General features: G+C 38.8%; 1 protein-coding gene across 1 annotated transcript in view; it reads left to right on the top strand.

Moving 5' to 3' along the window:
- Adam28 (ADAM metallopeptidase domain 28) overlaps positions 1-19,069 on the top strand; it is a 61,037-nt gene that overhangs the window by 3,273 nt on the left and 38,695 nt on the right. Inside the window, exons 2-8 of the mRNA XM_076545267.1 lie at positions 4,225-4,328; positions 8,700-8,776; positions 9,515-9,593; positions 10,771-10,847; positions 12,768-12,960; positions 15,150-15,221; positions 16,388-16,459. Of these exons, the coding sequence (XP_076401382.1) occupies positions 4,225-4,328; positions 8,700-8,776; positions 9,515-9,593; positions 10,771-10,847; positions 12,768-12,960; positions 15,150-15,221; positions 16,388-16,459 (674 nt within the window). The remainder of the gene's footprint in view (positions 1-4,224; positions 4,329-8,699; positions 8,777-9,514; positions 9,594-10,770; positions 10,848-12,767; positions 12,961-15,149; positions 15,222-16,387; positions 16,460-19,069) is intronic.

Raw genomic sequence — 19,069 nt, 5'->3', positions numbered from 1 at the left:
TTTGTCATTAAAAAACAAACAAAAAAAAAGTTTACGTATATGAGTCTTTTATCTGCATGCATATCTGCTTGCAGAAGCCAGAAGAAGGTGTTGGATCTTAGAGACAGTTGCATATCACCAGGTGGGTGTTGGGAATAGAACCTGGATCCTTCTAAAGAGTAACTTAAACACGGCACTATTTCTCCATCCCTCCAAAATGGCACTTAAAAAATTCTGTCTACTTCTTAAATGTGAGTGTGTGAGTGCGTCTGAGTGTGTACATATGCGCAGAATGCAGGTATCTGTGCAGACCAGAAGAAGGTGTCAGATGCCCCAGAGCTGGAGTTTCAGGCAGTTATGAGCCACCTAAGATGTGTGCCAGGAAGTGAATTTTGGGTCCTCTGGAAGAACAGGAAGCACTCATAACCATCGAGCCATCTCCACAGCCCCACCCCTCCCCTGGTATGGCACTTAAAGAAAAAAAATTGTTGAAGCTACGACGTCAGTGAGAGCTGGCTTCATAACTCAGTGTCTGTGTGGCTAATTGTGATGATTAGGCACCATAATGCACCAGGTAGCATACAGGCACCATATGGTGTGCTTGTTCTGTGTCAGTGAATTAAAGGAGGCATCGGGGAATTGCACCCATGCCATGAGCTCATTTCTGGCAAGAGCCGTTTCTTACCTCTTGGCATCTCACTGCTCTGTAGTAATCACAATTTTTTTTTTCATTTTCTAAATATACAGCCTTTAATGTTTTAAAATACCTCCCTCAATTGGTTGTTTAAAGTTTTTTCTTTTTAACTTTTATTTAATTAATTTATTTTTTTTATTCATTTTACATACCAACCACAGATCCTCCTCTCATCCTTCCTCCCACTACCTCCACCCCCACCTCCCCCTGATCCCGACCTACCCCTCCTCCCCTCCTCCAACAGGATAAGTTCTCCCATACAGGGAGGGAACAGTTAAGCCTGGTACATTCAGTTGAGGCAGGACCAAGCCCCTCTCCACTTCATCGGGGGTGAGCAAGGTGTCTTAGACCATAGGTAATGGGATCCAGAAAGTCAGCTCATGCACCAGGGATAGATCCTGATCACACTGCCATGGGCCCCTCAAACAGACCGAGCTACACAACTTTCTTCTGTATGCAGGGAGTCAAGTCCAGTCCCATGCAGGTTCCACAGCCGTCAGTCTAAAGTTCATGATTTCCTTTGAGCTCGGTTCAGTTATCTCTGTAGATTTCCCCATCATGATCTTGATGCCCCTTGCTCATATAATCCTTCTTCCCTCTCTTCAACTGGACTCCTGGAGCTTGGTTGTGGATCTCTGCATCTGCTTCCACCAGTTACTGGATGAAGGCTCTATGATGACAGTTAGGGTATTCACCAACCTGATTACCAGGGTAAGCCAGTTCAGGCACCCTCACTACTATTGTTAGTAGTCTTATCTGGGGTCATCCTTGTGGATTCCTGGGAATTTCTCTAGCACCAAGTTTCTCCCTTACTCCAGTATGTCTCCCTCTATCAAGATATATCTTTCATTGCTCTCCCATTCCATCCCTCCCCCAGCTTGACCATCTCATTCCCTCATGTTCCCATCCCCCATCCATTACCCTCTATTGCCCCCCCATCCTCAGTATATTTATGGGGATCTCCTATGTTTCCCCTTTCCAAGGTGATCTGTACATCCCTCTTAGGGTCCTCCTTGTTTCCTAACTTCTCTGGAGCTGTGCGTTGTAGTCTGATTATCCTTTGCCTTACATTTAGTATCCACTTATGAGTGAGTACATAGCATGTTTGTCCTTCTGAGTCTGGGATGATATTTTCTAGTTTCATCCATTTGTCTGCAAATTTCATGATATCATTGGTTTTTTGTTGTTGTTGTTGTTTTTTTGTTTGTTTGTTTGTTTGTTTTTTTTTTTTACATCTGAGTAGTACTCCATTGTGTATAAGTACCACATTTTCTTTATCCATTCTTCAGTTGAGGGGCATCTAGGTTGCTTCCAGGTTCTGGCTATTATGAATAGTGCTGCTATGAACATAGTTGAGTCTTTGTGCTTTGGTAATCACAACATTTTAACAGACAAGAATGACTGTCCCACATTTTAGAACATTAAAACAGTATTTTGTAACCACTACTACTACTTTTCTTTACCAACATTAAAATGAATTGCATTTAATAAAAGTTTATATTAAATTCCATAGAAATAAGGAGTACAGTGATTACCCTATGACTGCAAGAAATGAGTAACTTGAGAATTTTGTGGCCTGGACTTAGGGATGCATGCAGACAAGGCCACTTTGGGATTTGGAAATAAAAAGATCTTGGATTTGAGGCTAGCCTAGTGGGACTCTGGCGAAATGAAGAACAATAAAACAAAAAGAAAAAAAAAGAAAGAAATGAAAAGAAAAAGAAAAACTGTACTATTACTACAAAAGTGTGACAATGACTTATTTGTCACAGCTGATGAGAATGTATTTTAATGACAATGGCCCTTTTGAAGACACTGTAGTGTTTTGTGTTTGTTTGTATAATATTATAGACTACTTGGACACATCTTAATCTGCTCCCACTTTTCAAGCGGTTAAAAATTTCTAAGTCTAAAATTAAGATATTGTGGTATCTGCACCTGGCTTTAAGTGGGGTTTTTTTTGTTTATATATTTTTAAATTTTTGTGTATACAGATATTTTGCCTGTATGTATGTCTGTAGTTCACTTGCATGCCTGGTGGCCAAAGAAGCCAGAAGAAGCATCCGATTCCCTTAACTGAAGTTACCCACATTTATATGCTGCTTTTCTCATGTGGGTGCTGAGAATAGAACCTGGGTCTTCTGCAAGAGCAGCCAGTGACCTTAACTGCTGAGCCATCTCTTCAGCCTTAGCTTTGTTTTTGAAATGTTTTCTGAGAGTAAACCCTAAGCCATGGAGAGGAAGGTTCTTTCCTTCATTATCTTAATTGCCATTTTGACTCTGAGTGCATCCTTAGAGCTTAATGAGTTTTTCTAACCTCCCAGGTTAAATTGTTCTTATGTGATCACATGAATTAAAACCATTCCAAAATTGACATCACTGGATTTTTTTTTTTATTTTTTTGCTTTAATTCTCAGAAAAATAAAATAAAAAGGAATTAATATTATATTCTCTGGAAAGTCATTGGGCTAAGCTATCAAGTGCTTGTCACGCCCCCTTGGGTATGTCTGCTATTGGGTGGACCACGGTAGGAAAGGTTTATGACTTATTTGTCACAGCTGATGAGAATGTATTTAAATGCTTGGTGTGAGAGCTAGAATTACCCTCAGAGAAGCTCCAAATCATGGCACAGAGAAAAGAAAGCGTTTTCTAGATCCTGCTGCCAGCATCCTGCATCTGTCCTCTTAGTTCCCCTGGGCCTTCATCCCAAGTGGACCTTTAGCCCCCTGCAGCAGCCAGAGTGGGACCATTCATGTTTCCTTCAGAGCCACCCACAGAGAGCAGGGTCCAGACCATGTGGAGAACAAAAAGAAAAATTAAAAATCCATTAAAAAATATTAGAAAGCTCTGAATTTCCCTTTAGCCAAATTTCCAGAAAAAGCTTGAGCATGAGCCTGTGAGATGTGAATTGGTTGTTTGAGGTGACTTTCCACTTTCCTTACAGTGGCAGTGTGAATCCGACCTCCAAGAAGCCCTGCCCTGATTGATGCCTCTCTTCAGATTCTCTACTTCTCTGATTTCCATATTTTTCTATGCCCAAAATGAAGGCTTGTCAGGATTGCTCATGCCAGCCCTTTCTATGGGGCTTTTTACTGGGACTATTTAAATATTGCTGTTGAAAATTCCAAAGAACATGTATTTTGACCAGAAATGGTGTGCATCTGATTTCATTTTATAGCAGTAAGGTCTTGGAGTATTTCTACTTCATTATCATGAGAGTGATCGGCTTTCAGAAGAACTGGATTCTGCTTAACTTTTACCTTGTCTCATTCCCCTGCTAAGGAGTCACTGCCAGGATCCAGCAAAGCAAAAAGAAAAGGGAAAATTAACAAGAAATACTTTCATCAGAGAGGCACTCGGAAGTGCCTGAGAAATATTAAAAGACAGGGATTAAAGACTGGGGGGATGGTTTTCCATGTTGTTCAGCTCCCCTTGTGTCAGGACATAAATCATTGAAGGACTCTGTGTGGCATCACCCATCCTGATGGTCACTGCTGAGCAGCTGATTCTGTCCCACAGTTTTATCTTCTCTTTCTTTTTTTCTACCCCAGCAAGCACAGTAAAAGAACTCCCCAAGACCAAGAAATATGAAGTGGTTTATCCCATAAGACTTCATCCATTGCGTAAAAGGGAGGCCAAAGAGCCAGAGCAAAAGGTTGGTACATCTGTGATTGTCTTCTTTCTTGTACATGCAGCCTATGTGTATGCCTGTGCACATGTGTATACGTGAGAGAACATGTGGGGGAGGTCATAGTCATTCTTACGTTGTTTGTCATGGTATCCACTTTGATTGTCGAAACCGTCTTTCAATGGACTGGAACACTCTCATTCATAACTAGGCTGGCCAGGGAGTCCTGGGGTCTACCTGTTTCCATGTCTTCTTGGCTGGGATTAGAAGCATGGACCATTAAGGCTTTTTAAATAGGTGGGTTTGGGGCATAGAAATTAAGTCCTCATGCTTATATATCAAGTACTTTACCAACTGAGCCATCTCCCAGGGAACTCCTCTGGTTTTTCAGTGACTCCTGAATATAATTTAGATATTCCTTTGGAGACTAATAATATTAGTGATTTTATTAGTTTGTTTTCCAAGCTTTTATTCTTCACTACAGCCCGAAGTTCTACTAGCTTCATTTTATACATCAAGGTTCTGAGAAGCGACATTCATGATCCCTGGTCACAGAGTGTAGATTTTGACATTTAATAATAATTTATGCTGTATACTTCCAAATAATTGTATACAACTTACCTGATCTATTATTTATCTATCTACCATCTATTCACAAACATATAATTATTGCCTTAAATTAGAATCAGAAAATAAAACATTGAAAAAGGATATAAATTAGCATGTTATCTGAAATTTGAATCTTTCCTACGTAGATAGAATTAAAATTTGTATAATTCTTACATTGTAATGAAATAACATGTCGTTGGGCAACACTAGCTCATAGTTTTAATTAGTCACAAGGGGAAAGCTAAAACATGATATCCAGATGTGGGCATGGTAGTGCACACTTGAAATTCTCGGTGTTTTCTATATGCTTTTGAGTTGGATGCTGGCCTGGGCTATATAGTGAATTTTAGGCCATCCTGGGCTTTAATTAGAGAGCCTATCTACAAATTAAAATAGGATGTTCCATTCACCAGCGGTATTCTAATTACCTACATTCTGCAACATCTGATGGAAGTCAGAAACACAGAGATAAATGAGACGTAACTGATAATTAGAATAACTGAAAATGCAACTAGCCAGGAGTGCTTTTCCCCTACTAGAAAATTTCTTCCAATGTCAATTGTTGTTAGCAGAACTTAGTAGAGTCTGTGTACCAGGATTTTTCTTTGGGGCCACCAACCAGCTCCCAAATCACGACACAGAGACTTATTATTAGTTTTTGAATGCCTGGCCTAGCTTAGGCTCACTTCTGGCTAGATCTTTTAACTTAAATTAACCTGTTTCTCTTTATCTACCTTTTGTCTCAGGGCTTTTTACCTTTCTTTCTTTCCTTCTTTCTCTCTCTCTCTCTCTCTCTCTCTCTCTCTCTCTCTCTCTCTCTCTCTCTCTCTCTCTCTCTCTCTCTCTCTCTTGCTTTCCTGCTTTCAGTGTCTGTCTGCCTGGCTTCTGGCCCTAGCCATGTCTCCTTCATTCTTCTTCTTCTTCTTCTTCTTCTTCTTCTTCTTCTTCTTCTTCTTCTTCTTCTTCTTCTTCTTCTTCTTCTTCTTCTTCTTCTTCTTCCTCTTCCTCTTCCTCTTCCTCTTCCTCTTCCTCTTCCTCTTCCCCTTCCCCTTCCCCTTCCCCTTCCCCTTCCCCTTCCCCTCCTCCTCCTCCTCCTCCTCCTCCTCCTCCTCCTTCTCCCTTTCTCTCATGTCCAGATTTCTTCTACTTATTCTCTCTGCCCTCCAGCCTCACTTATCCTTTCTCTGGCTAGCTATTGGCTATTCAGCTTTTTATCAGACCAATCAGGTGCCTTAGGCAGGCAAAGTGAAACAGCAACACTCTTTTCATAATTAACCAAATGCAGCAGAAACAAATGTAACACACTTTCCACACTTAAAGTAATATTCCACAGCATAAACAAATGTAACACATCTTTACACTGTTAAAGTAATTGTCACAACAAGTCTGTTTCTCAAAATAGCTTTACCAGGAAACTATCCCACTAACTCTGATGGAATCCACCTGTACCAGAGTCTTCTTCAAGAAATTTTTCTTTAAATAATTTCTTTCAGTATCAAAAACATCAGCTACATTTTTTTCTGAGTGTTTTGAGGAAAATTTAAATACAGGTAAAGTGACTTTATCACAGCTATGAAGTGATTTCCTTACAAGTCAAACTTTTATTTGAAAATTGCAATTTGGTATGAAACCATAGATTAGTTACTGGCTATGGTAGATGGTCAATTAGTTCTAAAATTAGTTATGTGTATGTGTCATGTGTCTGTGTGTATGTATGTACATGTGCAAGTAGTTACCTGTAAAGGCCAAAAGTGGCCATCAGATTCCTTGGAGATGGAGTTACAGATGCTTGTGAGCCACACTTCTTGGGTGTTAGGAGCCCAACTAGAGTCCTTTGAAAGAGCAGCAAGTGCTCTAAAGGAACAAGCTATTTCTCCAGCCTCACAATATTGATTTTTAGAGTGATTTTGCAGAGGGATGTGTTTGATGTGGTATGCTTGGTTTTACTGCAGATGCATTGCTTGTCTAGGTTACCTCTACACAGCCACACTCAACTTACATTTACCTGATAACTGGTGACCTAATGGAAAGGGTGAATGTGTGTTCACATTTAGCTTTGGTAATTCTCCTGTTGAAAGCTCTAGCTTTAAATATTCCTTTGCCTTCAAGTGCATATAATAATGGTGATTTGTATAATGTATGGAAGAGGGCAGATTTAACTATGCAAAGAGAAGTAGGCTGAAAATAAGTGCTCCATGTTCAAGGCTATGCTGCCTCTGCCTGTGGTGCCATTGTGTCACATGCCTTATGACTCATTTTCATGGGGTTCCTGCTTTCTGTGAATGGGCTTATTTCATTTCTTCTTTGCAACATCGGCTATTTGATAGTCTGTTGGTGGTGTCTTTTTCTCTCCTCACCAATGTCTATTTCTGACTCGTTCTTATGGATTCTCTGCTACTTTAAATGTTTACACACACACACACATACACACACATACCCACACACACCTGTATTTCTGTCTCCCTCCCTCTCCCTCTTGATCACCTTATGTTTTCTGTAAAGCTATTGTGGCATATTTATGTGCAGATGAACAGAATCATTTCCTGAAATCACACTTCATGGATTGTCTTACACAATTTGGTTCTTGAATCTAAAAATGCTCATTTTACAAATATGGGCAGTGTGCACCTATTGGACGTGTGTGTGTGTGTGTGTGTGTGTGTGTGTGTGTGTCTGTCTGTCTGTCTGTCAATGAGAGTAAATGCAGCCTTCCCTTCTAGTTTGATGCTATCCACTTGGGTAGCTTAAATTTTTTCATTCTATCTATCTATCTATCTATCTATCTATCTATCTATCTATCTATGTAGTGAATGTGTATATGTATGTAAGTGCAAATGTGTGTGGGGTCTTCATGGCATGATGCTTATGTGGAACTCAGAGTCGAAAGGCAGGAGCTGTTTCATGCTTTCAACCACATGGATTCTTGTGATAGAGCTCAGCTTGTCAGACAAGTACCTCCATTCACTAAGCCACCCACTAAGCTGGCCCTAGTTAAAGCTACTTTCTATATCTTTGGCATATCCCTACTCTCCCAGTCTCCCTCATTCCATCTCCCAACCTATGCTCTGGGATGTAAATATTTGAAGTGTTTATCTAGTTATTATTTATCAATAAAGAATCAGGAGTCAGATATCAGGGTAAGATCCTGGATGATCGGAGAAGCGGTGGCAAATCCACCAGTGACCTCCTATTTCTTCTAGTCCCCCATCCAAAAGGGCTGAGATCCTCTCTCTGCCTCACACTACTATTTCCTGTCTCCTATCTTGTCCCTAGTCCTCCAAAACCTCTATGGTTAATATTGGCCAATATTAATAATAGTTAGCCAGCATTTTCAAGACCCTGGGGTCAATTCCCAGTACACATACACACACGCTCACGTACACACACACACACACACACACACACACACCCCACAGAACTAATATGTCTATTTAGTTGATGAATTGATCTGTTGCACAGGGTAAAGGCCAGTGGTTTTCAACCTTCCTAATGCTGTGACCCTTTAATATAGTTCCTCGTGTTGTGGTGACCCCAACCATGAAATTATTTTCATTACTACTTCCTAGTTGTAATTTTGCTACTGTTATGAATCATGATGTAAAAATCTGATATGCAGGATATCTGATATGTGATCCCCCTCAAAGGGGTCATGACCTACAGGTTGAGAACTGCTGGTCTAGAAAGACAGCCGGTCTCAGTGTCTGCTGCTAGAGAAAAGCAAGCATTACTTGCTGAGGATTAAGTCCATAGAAATTGCCACTTTAAGTAAATCTTGGTGTATTTCTGCAGGACACCTTTGAAACTGAGCTAAAGTACAAAATGACAGTGGATGGGAAGGTGGCTGTGCTTTATCTGAAGAAGAACAAGTGAGTATGTGTCCAGCTGCTATCGTCCTCCCCAACAACAGGCCAAGTGGGGAACGTGTGCTGGCAGAGACCGTTACCCGCTTTCATGCTTCCAACATGTGACCCACTGGTCTTCACTCCTAACGAGCCCAAGGAGTCAGTGCATGCTCTTTTCTCTTAAAGCAGTAGAAATGCATTAGGTAAAATAAGAGTTTACTAGGCTTCTGTAACTAAAATAAAACACAATCAATGGGGCACCAGAAGACAGATTTGATTATTTTACCATGTGCTGGAGTGGTTCCAATACAATTTGCTTTAAGTTTTGCTGGTTTGTGTGCTTGTGAGAAGGCCTCATGCCACTGGCAGCTGTCTCTTGGAAAGGACTGGGGTAGGAGTAATGCCTTTGTGCCAAACGGGTTACAAGCACTTTATTTCTGTCACCTTTGACCTCGGTTGGTTCTGACCTCGGTTCTGCTTTTTCTCAAGTTTCCCCTGGCAATAGCAATCAAGTCCCATGTGAAGAGGGGCTTGTTCGACAGACTTCTGGAATGTCCCTACCCCCCCCCCTGGACCCCCCCCCCCCCCCCGACCTCTTGGCCTGGCCAATGTGAGCAATGCTTCCTGTGTAGACTTGTCTGGCACATAGGAGAAGCTGAGGAGTTGAAACTTGTCTGCACAGCTGGGGAAGTCTTATTCATTTGCTGGACTTTCTCAGTTGACATGTGTAACCACGCTCTTCCTTTTTTTTTCTTTCTCCAGAGAACTTCTGGCGCCAGGCTACTCAGAAACATACTATAACTCCAGTGGAAACGAGGTCACTACAAGTCCACAAACCATGGTAAAACACCCTCCCAGGTCCCTTGGTAATGAAGTGTGCCCTGCAGGCCCACATACAGTGTCCTTGCCAGGCAAATAGGACTGTAACTGCCTTTACAGGCTTGGTGCTGTTTTTGTTTTTTTCTCCAACAGCAGTAATTACTTAATTGATCTTCTCAGATTATTATATTTCCCTAAGAATGATAAAGGATGACCCCAGTAACCTTTTCCAATTCTCTTGGGAGGCAGGCAGTAAGAGTGTATATTTTCATTACAGTTGTTTTCTGCAAGGGACTCTGGAATGTGATAATGAATAATAGATAAACATGCTTGCTGTTTTTAGCCATTTGCTATCACACCTCCAAATTACATGCTCGGTTATACTCAAGACTACTTCTTCAACATCAACTGTAGGATTCCATATCGCCATAAGTAATTTCACTCTTGATCTGTCTCCTGAGCTCCCATATGGAGCTTGACACATGGAACCCATAACTGTGTGGCAGCATCCTCCTCAGGTCTTCTGTCGATGTTGTGAGCCTTCAACCCTTCTGGGATCATGTAGCCCAATGCCACATCCCTTCCAAGATAGAGGGGTCTGGTGTGGAATGGCCACATGGAGAAATAACTCTGACACTTTGTTCCATAGAACCATGGCATGTTGTGCAGGTTCGTTTTAATCTAGTTTGACTCTTTGGACAAACACCCTGAATAACCCATAGGTTTAAAAAGGGGAAATTGGGGTGGGGGGGTCACTCCAAATTGGAAAAAGTACAAAGAGCAATACGTTTTTGAAGAAGGAAAGTGAAAGTCAGATTTTTGGAGACTCGGATTTTAAATTAAGATAACAATCCATTTTTTTCTAAATAGTCTTCTACTGCTTTGTACTGTTTCAGCATCACCAATGCATTATAATAATGTATAGAATATACTATATAGTGTATAATGTTATATATTACACTTTATTTACAGTACTATATATAATATACAGACTGCATAATATAAACATTTGGGGAGTCATTAACTATCACAAAGGATTTAACACATAAAATGCTTATATTTAATTTTTTAAAAAGTCTCTAACTTAATGACTGTGCAGCAGAAAGCTGTTCCCATTCCAGGATTTAAAGTTCTAATTGATCATGAAGTCTAAGACTTCTGAAGACTTTCCTTTACAGAATACTTTTCATTTCCCTTAGGATAGCTGTTACTACCAAGGACACATCATAAATGAGAAAGTATCAGAAGCCAGCATCAGCACATGTCAAGGTCTACGGTAAGACTTCAGAAGTATTTCCACCTCCCACTGATATAGAGCTCATTTTGATAAGTCTGAAGACCCTCAAGTATAACTAGTTATATAATATAGTTAAGTGTGATTCATAAAGGCTACAAAATTTTGAAATTTTGCATCAAAACACTATTTCTTTTTAAAGCATGAAAATTATACAACTGAACTGCCTTACATTTTGTTTTTATTCCTCTGCTCATGTAAAAGTGAAGATTTTGAGATTTGATTTTATAGTCAGACTCTTTGAGAGTGTAGGGTCTCTTCTGCTTTCTCTCCTCATTTTCATTTCTCTCTAATTTTTATTCTTAAAAACATCTGTATCTTTCAGCCTGTTAGTGACTCCCCATGTGTCTGTCTACCCTATGATATCTCATCAGTACCAAGAACTGACCAATTTCCTTTTCTGCACTTCAAGTTGGATACCGTAAAGAATCAAGTCTCAATGTGTTCTAAACCAAGCAAATCAATTGTCTCACAAATCATTATTTTTCCTGTGTTGTTGACCTCATGGATGAAATAATTAAGTAATAACTTAGCTAGTCAGGCATCATGAAGTCTTTGAAGATTCCATTCCTCATCCCTCCAGCTCCCATTTCCTTATCAAGCTCCTAAGATTATGTCTACTTGTTTCTTGTTTGTCCACTGTATCTGTCTCTACTGAAACAGTCTACATTAACTACCATGTACTTCAACTAAACCATTTAAAACAACACCCACTCTTGCTCTCTCCCAGTTCTAGACACTGCATACTCATGCATTTCTACTTCATACTAATTAGATATAGTATCATATATATCTTTGCTAAATTACATATACTTTTTTATTATTTCTCCACATTTTCCTCATTTTTGAATACAAGGTTCATGAAGGAAGAGACTGTGGACCTCTTTTATCCCTTGCATTTAGTACAGTACTTAATAGTCTCATTAAATATGATGCAGACCAATTTTAAAACATTGGAACTAAAAATGAATTAAGAAATAAAAATACAACAGCAATTACTCATTATTCGCACAATAGCTTATAAGCCTTAAAAATAAATCTAGTTAGCAGTCAGCCACTAAGGGGAAGAATCGAGTGGGGTGGTCAATGACTCAGCTCAGACTCCAGTACCAGAGTTTGTGACAGAGTTGGAAATCTGCCCTGACCACATGCTTCACCTGCTTTCTCTTTCCACCACTACCATCCTCCTCATAGCTAATCTCTTTTTCTCTTTTATAGACTAAAAAATGAGGCTGCTTAATTAAATAATGTTTCTCTGGATTCTTAGTTAATCAGAGACAGGCCTAGAACTGTAATCACTTACAAGACTTGGAAGCATTCCATTCCTTCCCTTTCAAAGCCCCTGTCTAGCTGGAGAATTTCTCTCCAGTTCCCACCAAGTCCTGACAGTCCAGGAGCCCATTTATAAAATAAACACACAGACTTACATTATTTAAACTGCTTGGCCATTAGCTCAGGCCTATCATTGTCTAGCTCTTACTCTTATATTTAGCCCATTTCTATTAATCTATACTTTGCCATGTGGCTCGTGGCTTACTGGTACCTTACATTTTTCTTGTCCTGGCAGTTCCAGGCAGTCTCTCCCTCTCCCTTCCTGTTCTCTCAATTCTCCTCTCTGTTAGTCCCGCCTATACTTCCTGTCTGGCTACTGGCCAATCAGTGTTTATTTATACAGAGCGATATCCACAGCACCACCGCAGTGTCAGAACAGGATGACAACTGGGGACTGAGTCAGGAAACATCTCTAGAGTCAGAAACAAATAAGTTGGGTTACTTTGTTACCAAAAAACTAAACTTCTTTGGCATTGGCTAGGAAGTGGTGATGACTTGGAGGACTCTGTGTCTGGGCAACTCCAAAAGAGAATCATTTTGTTAAGAAGCCTGAATGCTCATGTTTCTCAGGGGCTACTTCAGTCAAGGAGATGAAAGGTATTTTATCGAACCTTTGAGCTCTGTGAGCCTGGATGAGCACGCACATGCAGTCTTCAAGGATGACCCCAACGAAGACCAGGCTAACAGCAGCTGTGGCGTGGATGATGTGTTATGGCAACAAGGGCTACATCAGAGAGTGGTCCTGCCTGCCTCCAGGCTGATTGTATGTAGAGTTTGATTGTTAATTGGTACTTTTGTTTTGTTTCCTAACCTGGGCTCTAATCTTTGTTCTTCTTTTCATATGTATGTATGTTGTATGTGCATGCATATATGTATACATGACCCTATAGGTGTCTGTGGAGACCCCAAGTTGATGTCAAGTGTTTTCCTCCAATGATCCCCAACTTATATATTGAGTTACAGTTTCTTGATGAGCTCAGAGCCTGCCATTTTTGATAGTCTTCCTAGCCAGCTTGTTCTAGGAATTCCCCGTCTCTGCCCTTTCTGTACTTGGATTAAAGACAGGCTGCCACACCTTCAGAACTTTCACAGTGGGTTTGGGGATCAGAAGTCCAGCCCTCACATTTTCACATGGAGGGTTTTATCTGCTCAGACACCTTTCTAGTCCTTGGTTCTAATCTCAGCAGTGTTCTTGGTTCACATTTTATAGCCACTAATGAAACTAATAATTTATAGTTTTACTAATGGTAAAACATTGTTGTATAGTAATAATTTACTTAGTAGGAATTGGCAAAAACTATTATGATCAACCATATGCAAAGGCTAAAAAGAAATCTGAAATATGATACACCACATAGGAGCAGACAACACTCACAGTACCTTCTGAAGCTCACAGCAATGAACAAATGTATGAAGACTTTTCTTTCAAGGTAGAAATATGACAATGTGTCCTCAAAGATATTCACTGTACTAGGAATCCAGTAGCAAGGAATATAAACACACGATCTATCTCTAGGAGCACAGAATATTCCTTTTTCTGGAGAATAAGACTCTTAAAAAAGATTTATTTATGTATTTTATGTATAAGTGTCAGACACCATGAAAGATGGTTGTGAGCCACATGTGGTTTCTGGGAATTGAACTCAAGACCTCTAGAAGAGTAGCCAGTGCTCTTATCTGCTAAGCTATCTCTCCAGACCCATAGAATATTCTTATATGGAATCTTGCTTTTTTTCTTTAAAAGGTTCTAGGCATTAACTATTATTAAAAATATATATTCAGTCTTGTAGCCATGTAAATATCTGATACAATGTTAATATATAAAATAGAACTACTCTTTTTTATGTACCAAGCACAATATACTTCTTTTTCACTTTTTTCCACCCCAGTTAAACACTGTTCCACCCACTGTTCATTATTCATTGTGGACCATATCTGGGGATTATTGTTGATTTCTCTTTCCTTTCTTCACATGGTATGCATCTCTCAGCTTCCCTCCACTTATTTTAGCTCTTCAATGGGTTCTCAGGTATGGTCCCAAGATCACCATAACAACAACTTATATCTGTCCTTTCTATGTCTCCTCCAACCTTAGCAGGCTCTACTCTCCCTGGCCTAGGTTGAGTGATGTTTCATTATAAATTGCATCATGTTAAAGCCTTTGGATGGCTTTCCATTCATCATGTTTAGCATAAAATTCAAACCACTGCCATGAGTTATAGATGTCTGCTTGATTCTGTCTAGTATCCCTTACTTTGTATGTCTCCCCTATCAATTTTCCATTCCATTTATTCTGACAAAAAATCTTTATGTTTTTTAAAATATCTTTGTCAATTAAACATAGAGGTTTGGGTTTTACATTTTCTTTTCTGGATTGCATTCCAATTGTTTTTATTTCTTGTGTTTCGGTTTTGATGAGTATGCCTTATAGTCCAAGTCTTTAAAAGGGTAACTTCTAACTCTCTATTTTGAAATCATTATCTAATCACCCAGCTTCAATCACTCATCACATCCACTCCACAGTAGTTACTTGATATGTGTACGTGCGTGTGTGCATGCGTGCATGTTTGAGTGTGTGTGTGTGTGTGTGTTGTGAGTTACTAAGCTGCTGGACCAAGTAGACTTACCTATCCAGTCCCCAGAGTGCTGTAGCTGTGTAGAAGGTGCTAGTAAGTACCCTGTTCCCATGGACAATGGGAGATAGGTATACATCTCACTAGACAATATATGAGTTCTGCCTTCAGTCATTTTCTGTTTCTGATGATGGACGCATAAAACACAAGCATTTCTGAGCTTTGTCTTATGCAGGCCTGAATGTTGTGGTAGAGTTAAAATAGTAAAACTGTCTGTCTTGATTGTCAGATACAATCTAACCTCTTCTAAGGTGATACATGCTAAATCAGAGATCAACAGAGAAACATTGTCTTAATCGTGGTCTTCCTTTTATTTCAGAAGTTGAATGACAGGATTGTTCAAGAACCTAAGAAATACATTGAATATTATTTGGTCCTGGATAATGGTGAGGTAATTGATCAGATAAATGCATCTCACAAAATTCTCATGTACATAACTTTTTGTATGAAATAGAAATGTCTGAATCCATTTAGAAATCAAGAACATGAGCTGTACAGAGAAATTATTCTAAGTCTATGAAATTTATATATATATATATATATATATATATATATATATATATATATATATAACAAAATTTACAGATGTTTCTTCTCAGAAAGAAGCAACTGACAAATATACATAAATCTCATTGTTGGCCCTTTAAGTCTCTTTTCTTACTGTCTTTAGAGATCCAAATTTAGATTCCATTTAAACTTCTTCGTCATGTTGTTATTGGTAAAGCAGTTAATTTGTAATGTAGGATTTATGCTCTGGAGGGAACAGTCATAAATACAAAGGGCAAGTGGAGGGGTTCTTTGGAGAAAGGCAATCTTTGGTGATAGATACTATTTAATTTATTTTCTTTAATTTATTTTTTTTAATTGTGAGTTTCTAAACAAGTGCTGTGTTTAATGCCAAAAAGAAAATACTTGAATATCAAAACTATTGGGAAGTTTGTTAGCCCAGAACTCAAATCACTATTCTCATTTTATTGGATATATCTACGATGCACATGTTTAGAAAATGGTAAGCTATGCTTTGTTCTGATTCTGCACAGTTAGAAAATCAAGAAAATTAAAACACATTTAGAATAAATAAATCCTTCATTCTATTGTGTCATGGTTTTGCTTGAGACAGAGTCTTGGTATATAGCCAAGGCTGTGAAGACCATGGTCCTCTTGGTTTGGCCTTCCACTGTTGAGAGAACAGGTATGCCGCCAGGCATGGCTAAATTCCTAAGAGCTGTATGCTATCCTATTTCAAGGAAGAAAACATAATGTTATTTCCAAAATGTTTTAATTTCCATTAAAAAATGAGTTGATTTGCTTTTATCTTTTAAATATTAATTATAATCTTTTAAATTATATATTTTAATATATAATTTATATATTATATATTAAATTTATATATTATATATAATATTATATATTAATATATAATATTAAATTAAATATTAATTATTATCTTTTAAATTATAATTATAATCAGGGTAAAATAAATTAAATTGTCTTTTTAATCTTTCAATTATTTTAATTTCTATCAACCCCTATTTCTGTCTTTTCATTGCCTTTCAGTTTAAGAAGTACAATAAAAATCTTGCTGAAATAAGAAAGAGAGTGCTTGAGATGGCCAATTACGTCAACATGGTATGATATTTTCATTAACTGTAACTTTAAACACTTTGTTAAAAGATGTTCTTGAGTGTTTCTCTGAATGAACATGAGTCCAGGAAGGCAAGCCAAGTATCCTGAGGCTAAGGCTGAAAGGGACTCAGAGGAATGATGATGAATTTTGCTATTTCAGTCGATATTAACGCTTCTGAAAGGGCAGCTCTCAGCGGGCCAGAGAGACAAGAGCAGAGGTGTAGGGATGGTACAACTGCCTCCATACACAGGAGACTTCTGTGAGGACCAAGGCTTAATTCTTCATTATAGTTTTCTTTCTGTAGCTTGTTCTGTTCTACGTTTTTTCCCTTATCCCTTTTATACCACCTAAGACAAATATTTCTCTGCAAGGAAAGATTGCCTCATAACCACAAGTTATTTATTTTCCAAAAATAAATTAAAATCTTTACAGAAGAAGAAATCACATTATGATCACAAGTTACATGTTTTCCTTAGAAGTCCATAAGTAGTTAAACATTTTTCTTTGTATTAATTTTCCTACCATAACATCTTCATCCCAAAGCAATGGTTCTTTTATGACTGATTAATAAAGTTTTAAGCAAGCTAAGTATGTTTCAGCCAGTTCCTTTTGTACTGGTGGGCAGCTGTTGGCTATTTCACTGTAGCAGATTTCTATCCTTAATTCTACTTTTGAGAAACTTTAAACAAGTGGTCAGCTGGTCACTTACTTTTCTTTACACCCAATAGGGTAATTTAATTTCCCTTCATAATTTTTTTCAAGATGCATATCGGGGCCTGTAATTAATTCTGTTAAGTTACATGACCAAGGAACTCAGGCCAACCTTGGGTGTAGGGACATAATTGCTTCTTTAATCATCAGCCTGTTTTTCCACAGGCAGAATCCATGGGTCTATAATGCATGAAACTTCCTTATTCTTTTTTTTTAAATTTTTTTTTGTTTATCCTTTGTATTTATTTATTTATTTATTTAATTTTACAATACTATTCAGTCTATCAGGTCGAAACTTCCTTATTCTTATTGTCCATCCTCTGCAGATCTCACATCTAACAAAGGGGAAGGTTATTGGGGAAAATTATAAAGGCCACTCCACGTAGTTAAAAGGAAGATTTATTTAGTGGATGACTTACAAATGAAAGAATGGATAGGTCGCGGGGGTCTGGGGAAGGCGTATAGCAATCCAGCGGTGTTCTCTGGAGCTCTGCACAATCAATCTCCACCATCCAGGGTCCAGGCGCAGAGAGCGCGCCCAGAGCGAGCGCTTGCCCATCCAGCTCCTAGGTTTCCAGCACCTCCCCTCGCCCCGCCTCGTAGGCGTGACAGTTGCCAGAGTCTCAATGGGGGTTGGAGCTTCCAGATCCAAGCTGGAATGGCTACCCACTACATCTCCCCCTTTTTGTCTAAATAAGAAGGTTCTAAACTAATACAAGACTATATACAAAGGAATGGTTATCAAATATTGTCCAGAAATAATGAGGGATAATGACCTAGATAAGATGTAACTACAACCAATGCAAACAATATCAAGCAAGAAACACATTCTAAAATCCAGAGAAGTATAGAGCATAGGTAAACGGCATGTTATAAAGATCATTCAAAGGTGTCCTATCCTAAAGAACCTGAATCTAATACTTAATATGTTCTATCTAAGATATTATATATACTAAGTTGTAACTATAACTGCTAGTCTTCAATCCCATCAAAGACCTGAGAAGGAACATAATGGTACCTGAGAAATGGTAGACGGATGCAAGCAACTTTGGGAATCTTGCAAGAGTAGACCAAGACAGCTGGCAGCCTGGACAGTCACCTAATGTTTCTCAGCATTGTTGGTGCATTCAAATTGGCTACAGGCCTAGAGTATCTGACAGACCATTTTCAGAAGCAGGATTTCTGAAAGACCATCTTACCCTGTCTTGGCAGAGTACAGTGGTCACTTTCCTTGTGTCCCGCTTGTCCAGAAAGGACAGCATTGCATTTGTACTGTCAGCCATCAAGGCAAGGGCAGTTCTTTGCCCCGTAGGCCATTTTGTGCCAAAAAGACAAACTTCCAAATGGAAATGTCTTAGAAGCCCAACATTCTCTCGGGATCAATTGGTGCAGCCAGGAGCAATTGTGCCTCACGTCAACAGAATTCTAAGTTATTTAAATGCCATATTCTCTAGGTCTATGAAGTGTTTGAAGATTACCTGTCCATCTGACCTATGTATCTGTAAATCTGGATAACCTAACTAATGTAACTATAGAGATGACAGGCATAGGCGACCATAAATCTATAAATCTTATCTACCGAAATAACCTAAGGACTAAGGCTTCACGTAAATAAGGTAAACAGTCTATAAGCAAATGTATGGTGAAGAACGATGACTTAAAAATTGTGACAATACACAAGATATTTATAACAGAGGTAGGAATATATAGTGCGATATGGAATATGACAATAATCTTAAATATATATCAATATACCAAATATCCTAACAGAAGTAGAACATATATAAAGTATGACAGATATAAATTTACATTTGTATCAATATAAAAATGTTTCAAATAAGAGTAGAAATATGAGACTCTTAATCTCAGGGTCGTGGGTTCGTGCCCCACGTTGGGCGCCA

This window comes from Peromyscus maniculatus, chromosome 9, assembly GCF_049852395.1.
Source record: "Peromyscus maniculatus bairdii isolate BWxNUB_F1_BW_parent chromosome 9, HU_Pman_BW_mat_3.1, whole genome shotgun sequence".
In the NCBI taxonomy this organism is placed as follows: domain Eukaryota; kingdom Metazoa; phylum Chordata; class Mammalia; order Rodentia; family Cricetidae; genus Peromyscus; species Peromyscus maniculatus.
This window is presented reverse-complemented; position numbering and strand designations above follow the sequence as displayed.